The 11,944-nt window shown below is 39.6% G+C and overlaps 1 protein-coding gene across 9 annotated transcripts in view; it reads right to left on the bottom strand.

The window, feature by feature from the left end:
- The window catches only part of CCDC91 (coiled-coil domain containing 91), a 220,280-nt gene that overhangs the window by 79,945 nt on the left and 128,391 nt on the right, over positions 1 to 11,944 (bottom strand). For all 9 annotated transcript variants that reach the window (XM_082223141.1, XM_082223142.1, XM_082223146.1 and 6 more), the window contains one exon: positions 566 to 673. In XM_082223141.1, coding sequence (XP_082079267.1) covers positions 566 to 673 — 108 coding nt within the window. The remainder of the gene's footprint in view (positions 1 to 565; positions 674 to 11,944) is intronic.

Genomic DNA, 11,944 nt, shown 5'->3' with positions numbered 1-11,944 from the left:
TTCCAGGTTTTGACGGGTCCGTAACCCAAAAAAATGCAACCTGAAGCGTCTGTAACCCGAGGTATGACTGTACACTATATAAATTATAAATTATTATATAAAATGTGCTTAAAATGTTCTTTAAAGGTATAGTGGGTACCCAGGCTTACACAAAAGTTTAATTATTTCCCTCCAGACCAGTGAACCTCTCAACAGAGAGTTAAATTTAATTAAATAACAGTTCATTGTTGCACCCAATTTATCTAAACATAGCCATACTATATGCTATGGTGGTTCATAATAGAATTATTATTATAATCAAAGGAACAGAGTGTAGAATTACACAATAATTTCAATACACCAAAGGAAGCTTTGGACTTGAGTTTCTCCAACAGCAGCCATTTAGGCTGCACAGCAAGAAACATTTGAAATCCCGTAATGTATCTGGGATACAATATGGATACTTAAAATGCAAGAAAATCCACTGTACATTTAATTTGCCCTTGTATGTCTAAGTAGCTCTTTGAATTCTGTCCCAGATATACATATTTTTATATAAACTTTTGCAAAGAGACATTGCAATTACTTGAGCTATAAGCAGTTCTTCACACTTTTGTGCCTGTTTTTCAATCACAGATGCATACTGTTTTTCAATGGTTTCTTTGCGTTGCTGAACCGTAGACTGCAGTAAGGCCTGAAACAAAGATACAGCAGATTGGTATAAATGGAGAAGACAGTCAGCCTGTGACTATAAATGCATGCAAATAGAATTTGGTATCAAAGTACACCCACAGATATGTACAATTTCTAAGGCAAATGTTAATATTAGTCTAATGCAAGTTTTATATTTCTGCTAACAGAATTACATTCTTGCTTCTCATGTTCCTTTTTAGAATCTTACATTCAAAAGACTGGTAACAGATAGGGAAGGTGAGTAGTGCTGTTAAACAGATCCAATTCAGTGGGACCACACAAGACGAAATGCTTATGTGAGCCATGGAGGCGGGGGGGGGGGGGAGCCAGACATATTTCCCTGGCTGACAAAACTCCACATCCTCTCAGCACACACTCTTAGATCCCATGGGCCAAGCATGATCTTCACAACCACAAGTAAAAACAGATGGAAATTATGAGTTATTTGAAAACATAGAAGCAATGCCCCCAAAATAGTTCACGCACCAACTTGAAGAGATCAGACATCAGAACTGTGAACATTAAGAAAGTGCCCCCCCCCCAATAAACCCCACCAACATGCTAAAACAGCAGTATGACGCAAGCAGAACCAGAGCCATACCAGGCTCAGGTAAGCAAAGAAGGAGGGGGAAGGAATCAGCCTTTGAAAAGGGTTATAAGAGAAGCAAGCTCATATTATGCCCAGCAATTTCCTTTAGTTGATTGCTAGTCTTAGCTCTGTCTCATCCTTCCTGCAGTGGCACCGTCTAATTCAAATTCTAATACCATATGCTATTTACATTATTCCTTTAAAACGGATGTTCTATCCACTCAAAAGATATAACACTATGGTTAAATAGGCAACATAATGTTTAAATAAGTTCGACTGAACTATTTGCAATTACAATTATGCTAAAAGAGGCTTATTTTATAAAAAGCAGATCCTTGGCAAGCACAGACAGCCAGGCAAGCAAGCACAGCATTCCAAATCTAAAATAGATTTTTGGTTTTGAAAAATAAAATATGTATTTGGTGGAAAGCATTAAGCAAGATGATGCATATATGCAAACAGCCTAGAACAACAAAAAACCACACTAGTCATTGGCATTTTCCAATTACCTGTCTCAGCAAATGCTGTTAATACACCTATTTGCTGCCTTTTAGCACTGTACCTGCCTCTCATACCCATACAGTGGTACTTGCAGGCTTTGACAACGTACTCACCAGGGCAATTACCGTATTTTTCGCTCTATAACATGCACCAGACCATAACACGCACATAGTTTTTAGAGGAGGAAAACAAGAAAAAAATATTCTAAATGAAATAGTGGATATATGATTTTTGTGGTTCATGCTGTGGCCACAGACATGTGATCTGACAGTGAGTTTGGAGTAGCCCAATGCAAAAATCCTAAGGATCCATGTGGATCCATGCTTTGTAACCATGGAGGAGGGAAGGAAGGGGAACCATGGATCCTCTGCTCACGACTGCAGCAGATCCCCCCCGCCACCCACAGGCATTCGCTCCATAACACGCACAGACATTTCCCCTTACTTTCTAGGAGGAAAAAAGTGAGTGTTATGGTGCAAAAAATACGGTAATTACTTCAGTTACAATGAGGTTCTCAGGTTTTGCAATTTTTGTGGCTTATCATCTCGAATTCAGAAGGTGAGGAGACAGGGCAAGAGCCAATCTCTCTGTAGGTTACCTGTAGTTATTTTATCAATGCTAATCAACTAAGCAGGGAACCAAGATGAAAAAAAGCTAAATTGTTTTTAAGTACCAAATCTCTTTCCATCAGCAACCCTTGAAGTCAATGAGAGAATGGATAGCCTGTTTCCTAACTTAAGGGATTACTACTTCAGGCTAGCAGTTAAATGATAACCATTCTCTGTAAGGGTTTATTTTTATTATTTCTAAGGAAAAGCTTAAAAGCCACCTTGCTGCTGAAGGTCATTCGCTGCTTTCGTAAGTGAGCACCACTGAGCTTACTGTAACTTACTCCATGGTAAGTTCCTACATATGCATAAGACTGGATTGATGCCACACCCAAATGGTAGTCCTTAGGGTGCTGCACGATTCCTCCATGAAAAACTGCAATTCTTCTTTCAACATGGCAATAAAATCTGGTAGCCAGAAAGTTAAAACAGGCATCTTACTAGCCAAAATACACATTTCCCTACGCTGTAACGTTCACGTCAAATAACAACAATGTAGGTGTTTAATATTTGAGCATATATAAAGCACATATATTTCTATGTAAAAAAGAACAGTCAAGCATTTGAAGGGAAGTAGGAGATAAAAAGCTGTAGAATGACCAATGTCAAATGTTCAGCAACTTGCAAAACGTCTGACAACACAATCCTATATACGTCTACTCAGAAGTAACAAAGCATTGAATTATATAACTCCATCAATTTCACCAGTTAATGGGTGTGCCGGCTAGTCACATAAAGTAATGGTTAACAGTTTACAGTAAATGCATTGATCTCTTTCTCCTCTCTGCTAGCAAGTGGGAACAGCAAGCCTTGGGTGTTACATCAAAACCAGAGTTCATGGTTTGTTTCACTTTAAGCAAACTGTGATCTAAAGCCAAAGTTGGTTGTTTTTTTACCAACAGTGGGGTTTTTTTTTTGGTTAAGTAAACCACAATCCCTGGTTTGAATTTTTGGTTAAGTAAACCACAATCCCTGGTTTGAAGTGGAAAGGAACGAAGTAGGAGCAATCTGTGTGCTTACAAAAAGCCATGATATGAATATGCAGTCAATATCCACAATTAAAATGCATATAATTTTGTTGCATTATCATGATAGGACTGGTCTTCACAGTTGGCTAGTAGAAACCAGTGCTTGGCTACAAAGCCCAACTGTAATTCTAGGTACTTGCAGCACATCTTTTTTCAGTAAAAATTAAACTTAGTTTTTGAAACACCAACATTCTTAGAGCAAACAAGGTTAGGGTAAACCTCTTAAGAGGTGTTTTGTTTTGCCAATTCAGAGCTATACAGTGCTACCTATAGTTACGAACTTAACTCATTCCGGAGGTCCGTTCTTAACCTGAAACTGTTCTTAACTAGAGGCGTGCTTTCACTAATGGGGCCTCTTGCTGCTGTTGCGCTGCCGGCATACAATTTCTGTTCTCATCCTGTGGCAAAGTTCTCAACTCAAGGTAACTCTTTGAGGTTAGCGGAGTTTGTATCCTGAAGCGTTTGTAACTCGAGGTATCACTGTATAGATTTCAAACCAAGCTAAACATGGGTAGAGCTATCTAACAGGAATATTATTAAAATTATCACATGTAAATAATAATAATAATAATAATAATAATAATAATAATAATAATAATAATAATAATTTATACCCCGCCCATCTGGCTGAGTTTCCCCAGCCACTCTGGGCGGCTTCCAACAGAATATTAAAATACAATAGTCTATTAAACATTAAAAGCTTCCCTAAACAGGGCTGCCTTCAGATGTCTTCTAAAAGTTTGGTAGTTGTTGTTCTCTTTGACATCTGGTGGGAGGGCGTTCCACAGGGCGAGTGCCACTACCGAGAAGGCCCTCTGCCTGGTTCCCTGTAACTTGGCTTCTCGCAGGGAGGGAACTGCCAGAAGGCCCTCGTTGCTGGACCTCCATGTCCATGCAGAATGATGGGGAGGGAGACGCTCCTTCAGATATACTGGACCGAGGCCGTTTAGGGCTTTAAAGGTCAGCACCAACACTTTGAATTGTGCTCGGAAACATACTCGGAGCCAATGTAGGTCTTTCAAGACCGGGGTTATGTGGTCTCGGCGGCCGTTCCCAATCACCGGTCTAGCTGCCGCATTCTGGATTAGTTGTAGTTTCCAGGTCACCTTCAAAGGTAGCCCCACGTAGAGTGCCTTGCAGTAGTCCAAACAGGAGATAACCAAAGCATGCACTACTCTGGCGAGGCAGTCTGTGTGCAGGTAGGGTCTCAGCCTCCATACCAGATGGAGCTGCCCTGGACACAGAATTGACCTGCACCTCCATGGACAACTGTGAGTCCAGAATGACTCTCAGGCTGCACACCTGGTCCTTCAGGGGCACAGTTACCCCATTCAGGACCAGGGGTCCTCCGCACCTGTCCGCCTCCTGTCCCCTCAAAACAGTAGTTCTGTCTTGTCAGGATTCAACCGCAATACAATGGTACCTCGGGTTACATACGCTTCAGGTTACAGACTCCGCTAACCCAGAAGTATTTTTTTTAAAAAAAATATTTTTTATTAAGTTTCAGATTACCAAATTAAACACATCAAACCAATTAATCCAAATTATAACAATACATATCAGGTAATCCAATTGTTTTCCAAATTATAAATTTTTGTGGAGGGTACCCATGCTTCTGGATCGGCAGGAGTCCAATCCTTGAATATTTGTGCTGCTTTCATCTTAAGAATGATATTTCCAGTCCCCTCTTCTCAATCCTTGTCGTTACTCATTTTCCTTTTCATTCACCTCCGAGTTGCTCCGCAAGTGGGTTGAAAAAAACAGTCTTATTTGTGTTTCTGTGTGGGCTTTGTACTGCTCTCTCGTAAATCACTCTCATCCTATAGTCCAGGCGTTTCCGCTCGAGCAAGCAATCGCCATTTTGTTGTTCCGATGAAATACAGTCTAAAAGCTCGCTCTTTAACTTTCCCGACCTGTTGCATCATAAATTAGTCTTTTTCCAGGAGGGCTGCCCCTTCTAGATCGCAATCTCCTCGAAAATAATAAATCTTCGGCTCACCCTCCCCAAGACCAAGCCAGTGTGGTGTAGTGGTTAAGAGCGGTAGTCTCGTAACCTGGGGAACCGGGTTCGCCTCTCCGCTCCTCCACCTGCAGCTGCTGGGTGACCTTGGGCCAGTCACACTTCTCTGAAGTCTCTCAGCCCCACTCACCTCACAGAGTGTTTGTTGTGGGGGAGGAAGGGAAAAGGAGATTGTTAGCCGCTTTCAGACTCCTTAAAGGGAGTGAAAGGTGGGATATCAAATCCAAACTCTTCTTCTTCTTCCTGCAACACAGGTCTCGTATCAAATCTCCATTCTTACTGCGTCACAGGAGAGCCCTTCTTCTTTCCAAATCCTTCACAGAGTAAAACCTTTAAGTTCATATTATTCCCACACAATTCATTTTTAGTCCCATTTGCAATTAGTGCTGTGACAGATCTTCTAAGAGGGAGGGTTATTAGGTAATCACATAGAGCAAAAAAATAAAAAGTCGTTCCCCCCCTTTCATTTCCGTTGCATTCCATTCCACATACCATGTCCGTAGTACTTTGATGTAATCTTCTGTCTCAGTCTTCTTCATTTCAGTGGTAAAATTGTTAGCAGATAAGAACCTCCTGCCTCTCTTGAAGCATGTGCGTTATCTTTCACCAATTTTTTTCCTTTTAAGTAACACAACTAGTTTCACTCCTGGAAGCTGCTTCGGAGGAGTTCCGAGGCCCACCGAGGGTTGTGCACCCAGTGCCTCACCCCCTCCTTCTTCTGAACTCGGGGGTGATTTATGGCAACAGCAGGTGAAAACTGCATCTCTCCCCCCAGGAGAGATGAAGGGAGACTGATTTACTCCCCATAATCAGCCTCTAATTACCTTGTGCGGGCTGGATAGATGTTAATATCCACCATCTTCCAAGGCGCCCCTAGCGGGCCCCCCCCCCGCTAACCCAGAAATAGTACCTCAGGTTAAGAACTTTGCTTCAGGATGAGAACAGAAATCGTGCTCCGGTGGCGCAGCAGCAGCAAGAGGCCCCATTAGCTAAAGTGGTGCTTCAGGTTAAGAACAGTTTCACGTTAAGAACAGACCTCCAGAACGAATTAAGTACTTAACCCGAGGTACCACTGTATACCCTAACCAATGATACTCCAATTTTATTTTTATTTCAGTTATTATTTATTGAAACATTTTATCCCATCTTCCGATTTAAAATTTCCAAGGTAGCTTTCAAGAACCAATTAAAGGAAGGACAGAGTAAGAGAAGTACATTTTTTTAAAAGCAGCACACACCTAGAATAGAACCTGTAAGGTGATCAGGTGTCTTAAGGTGTCCAAATGCATAGCAAACAAAAGGACAACTTTTTAAAATACACAGCAGTTTATTGAATGAAGATTTATTAGATGACAGTAATTTTTTATAAATCGCAAAAAAGGCACTGGGAGATTATTTTGAATTAAATCTTGATAATGGAACCAAGCTGCAAACAGTATGGGATGCCAGTAAGGCAGCTATGAGGGGACTGCTTATCCAACAAAACTCAACCAAGAAGAAATTAAGGGAAAAGGAAAAAAAGGAAATATTGGGTGAAATATTAGAGAAAGAAAAAGAATTAATAAAAAAAACCAAATAAGGAGACAGTTAAGCAGGCAATTAAATTTTTACAAACACAATATTTAATGGTGATTAATGAGGAAATAGCATGGAAAATTAGAAGGATGAAACAAAAGTACTTTGGACATGCCAACAAGCCAGGGAAACTGCTGGCAAGGCAAATGAGGAAAAGTGAGCAAAAAAATTATATAAATAAGATAAAATCCAATGGCAAAGTCACAGATAAACCAAAGAAAATAAGGGAAGCCTTCATTAAATATTTTACTGAATACTAAAAAGAAGATGTTGATGGAAGAATATATAAAAAGTAGTAACCTTCCAAAAATAAAAGAAAAACTGACATTATTTAATGCTGAAATAACAGTGCAGGAATTTTTAGAAGCAATAAATCAAGTAAAGACAGGTAAATCTCCAGGACCAGATAGAATCTCAGCAAAGTATTATAAAAAATTAAGTGAACAGCTTGTGGTTCCCTTAAAGGACATGATGAATGAGATTTTAAAAACGGAGGAAGTCCCAAAAAGATGGAAAGAGGAGTATATAACATTAATCCTAAAACAAGATTCAGAGATAATTTTAGTTAAAAATTATAGGCCCATTTCATTATTAAATAGTGATATAAACTGTTTGCATATATTTTAGCCAACAGAAGGATTTTTAATTTTTTTGGAAGAATATACACATTAAGATCAAGCAGAATTTCTCCCAGGTAGACAAATGAAAGATAATATTAGGAATGTTTTAAACATAATAGAATACCTGGAAGTTCGAAATTAAAAACAAGCTGCATTGATGTTTATAGATGTAGAAAAAGCATTTGATAATGTTTCTTGGGACTTTATGAAAAAGTAATTGAAGAAATGGAATTTGGAGAAAAAATTAATAAGGGAATCCAAGCTATATATTCAGAACAGAATGCAAAACTAATTATTAATCAGGTGATAACAAATCAATGTAAAATACAAAAAGCAACCAGACAAGGATGTCTATTATCACCACTCTTGTTCATTCTGGTCCTGGAGGTTTTAGCAAGAAATATTAGAGCTGACAAAGATGTGGCAGGAATAAGAATAAAGAAAAGTGAGTATAAATTGAAAGCTTTTGCAGATGATTTGATTACTGTAGAAGATCCAAAGAATTCTCTCCCTAGGGTAATAGAAAAAATTCAAAGTTTAGACAGGTGGCAGGTTTTAAACTTAATAAAAATAAAACTAAATTGTTAGTCAAAAATCTTAAAGAAAGGAAGAAGCTATCAGAATCTATAGACATAGAAATCCATAAAAAGGTAAAATATTTGGGAATATGGTTGATGAAAAAGAATCACAATATCTACAAAGATAATTATGGAAAAAAATGGAATGAAGTAAAAAGGTATCTACAAATATGGAACAGGATGAATCTTTCCCTTTTAGGAAGAATTGCAGCAATTAAAATGAATGTACTACCAAAAATGTTCCTCTTTCAGACAATACTGATAATAAGTTATAATGTCTGTTTCAAAAAATGGCAAAAAGATATTTCATAATTTATCTGGAGTGGGAAAAGACCAAGTATAAAGCATAAAATACTTACAAATTTAAAATTTAAAAGAAAGAGGAGACTTTTCCCTTCCAGATTTTAAAATTTATTATGAAGCAGCATGATTCAGGATTGGATCAAATTGGAAAAAGAAGAGGCAACAGAGTAGGAAGGACATGATATGTCACACATACTTGTGGTATGAGAAAGCAAAGGATAAAAGGATTCCACAATCATATAATAAGAAATCTTTAATAAAGGTATGGGAAAAATACAAATAATTATTGGAATCCAAAACCCTGTGGTGGTTATCACCCACTGAAGAATTATCAGTTAAAATGTCAACAATGAAAGGAACATGGCTAACAGATAGAGATTTACTAACAGAACAAGAAGGAAAGTTAAAATTGAAAGATTATGATGAGATAAAGGAACATCTTCAGAGCTCGTTGCACCACAGGCAATTAAATGAAATCTTCAAAGAAGACAAGAGATGATTCACTTACACAGTTTCTAAATTCCAAAAGAATATTATAGACAATCATTCCAAATCATTAAAGAAGGCGTACAATATACTGTTGGAATGGGAAACTAAAGATGAAGAAGTTAAATTAGTATTGATTAAGTGGGCCCAGGATTTAGGTCATAATATACAATTTGTGGGAGGACACAGAGCTTCCTGATTTACAGCAGAAATTAGTAGCGGCTTTATCTCTGGGGAAACGTCTAGGAAAAAGAAGCGACCAGCCTCATCTCCACAAGTGAGCCCACAGCAGAAGAGAAAGCAGAGTAAAATGGATGATTTTGTAAGAGCACAGAACTCAGAACCTACTACATCAAATAGAACTCATTCCTAATTGTCTTTGATGAAGACCCCCCCCCCCCCGATGGTCCCAGCAATTCAGATAACACTGTCGATGCCGGGAAATCGGTAAAATGCTGCAACTCAACCCCGAGAACAACAACACCGTGCATATCCTAAGAATGGTTGCATCACTACCGAACAGTGGGAGAGCTGATAACAATTTCCCCTCCACAATGAAGCCAAGCCAGCTATGGAACATGCAGCTTTAACATTATCTCGTGGAACATAGCGGGTTGGGCCAACAAACTAGGGGACGAGCCATTTCATGAATATATAACGGGGTTTGACATAATAATGCTACAGGAAACTTGGGCAACTAACAACATAGTTCTCGACGGTCACCCCGCCTATGAAATCAAGGCCTCTAAACTGCTCAGAAGGGGATGACCGAGGGGGGGGGGCTAGTAACTCTGGTTTCCACTCAATTGGCGTCACAGGTTACTGAGTGCTCAGTTTTCGAGCAGCTGGCACTGGGGATCACTTTGCATCTGGAATCCAAGAGTATTATTCTTGTTTCAGCTTATATCCCACCATATACAGTGCAAACACAGATAGAGAGCACGTGACATAAATTCCATAGTTTCCTTTATTCCCTACAAATGAAGTACCCCAGATCGCCATTTTACCTAATGGGAGATATGAATGCCAGAATAGGCTCAAATGATGATAGCCTGGAAATAAAATTCCTAATATTAAGAGATCTAAAGGAAAATAGCGCCCTCTTTCTAAACCCACCCCCTCGCAGACATTCGAAAGATTGTCAAATCAACTATGCTGGCTGTGGGGGAGGGAGACAGTGCTCCTGAAGGTAGGAGTCTATCAATTAATGAAGATGATCATCCAAATGTCATAGACCAAATGGAGCAAACAGCACGCAGACCTAGTGGTGGGAGGAAAAAATCCTTAAATAAGAGACACGGGGGAATGATTAATGGACTTCAATGTCTGTACACTAATGCGCAAAGCATGGGAAATAAACAAGATGAGCTTGAGCTCTTAGTACAGCAAACTAAATATGACATAATAGGCATCACTGAAACCTGGTGGGATAAGTCCCACGATTGGAATGTAATAATGGGGGGATACAATCTATTTCAGAGAAACAGACCAGACAAGAAAGGAGGAGGAGTGGCGTTATATGTCAGGGATGTGTATACCTGTGAAGAGATCCAAGATTTAGATCCTCAAAGCCAAAGTGAGAGCATTTGGTTCAAAATTAAGGGAGAGAAGAATAACAGAGACCTCATTGTGGGAGTTTACTATAGATCCCCAAGCCAAACGGAGGACATAGATGATGCCTTCCTGGAACAGATGGCCAAGCATGCAAAAGGAAGGGAGATAGTAGTAATGGGGGACTTCAATTACCCGGATATTTGTTGGAAGTCAAACACAGCCAAGAGCATAAGGTCAAACAGATTCCTCACTGGCCTTGCAGACAACTTCATTGTCCAGAAAGTGGGAGAAGCAACAAGAGGAACAGCCATTTTAGATCTGGTCCTAACCAATGTTGATGACCTGGTTAGTGGGGTAGAAGTGGAAGGATCATTAGGCGTGAGTGATCATGCTCTTCTGAAGTTTACTATACAGCGGAAAGGAGCAGCCAAGCATACTAGGACTCAATTTCTTGACTTTAAGAAAGCCGACTTCATAAAACTTAGGGAAGTGCTGGGTGAGATCCCATGGACAACAATACTAAAAGGAAAGGGAGTTCATGATGGCTGGGAGTTTGTTAAGAGGGAGATAGTAAAAGCACAAAGTCAGGCAATACCAATGAGACGGAAACATGGAAGGTGCCTAAAGAAGCCAGGGTGGCTATCTAAAGAACTTTTAACTGAATTAAGATTAAAAAAGGATGTGTACAAAAAATGGAAAAGGGGGGAAACCACCAAAGAGGAATTCAAACAAATAGCCAGCACGTGTAGACACAAAGTCAGAAAAGCTAAAGCACAGAATGAACTCAGGCTTGCTAGAGAGGTTAAAAGCAACAAAAAAGGCTTTTATGGGTATGTTCGTAGCAAAAGGAAGAACAAAGAAACAGTGGGGTCACTCAGAGGAGAAGATGGTGAAATGCAAACAGGGGACACAGAAAGGGCTGAACTCCTCAATGCCTTCTTTGCCTCAGTCTTCTCCGATAAAGAAAACAATGCCCGACCTGAAGAATTTGGAGCAAATGATTCAGCAAAGGAAACACAGCCCAGAATAACTAAGGAGATAGTACAAGAATATTTGGCTAGTTTAGATGTATTCAAGTCTCCAGGGCCAGATGAACTGCATCCAAGAGTATTAAAAGAACTGGCAGATGTGATCTCAGAACCACTGGCAGTCATCTTTGAGAATTCCTGGAGAACAGGCGAAGTCCCGGCAGACTGGAGGAGGGCAAATGTTGTCCCTATTTTCAAAAAGGGGAAAAGAGAGGACCCAAATAATTACCGCCCAGTCAGTCTGACATCAATACCAGGGAAGATTCTGGAGCAGATCATTAAGCAAACAGTCTGTGAGCACCTAGAAAGGAATGCTGTGATCACCAATAGTCAGCATGGATTTCTGAAAAATAAGTCATTTCAGACTAACCTGATCTCGTTT

Source organism: Podarcis vaucheri (genome assembly GCF_965113315.1).
Source record: "Podarcis vaucheri genome assembly, chromosome: 5".
In the NCBI taxonomy this organism is placed as follows: Eukaryota; Metazoa; Chordata; class Lepidosauria; order Squamata; family Lacertidae; genus Podarcis; species Podarcis vaucheri.
This window is presented reverse-complemented; position numbering and strand designations above follow the sequence as displayed.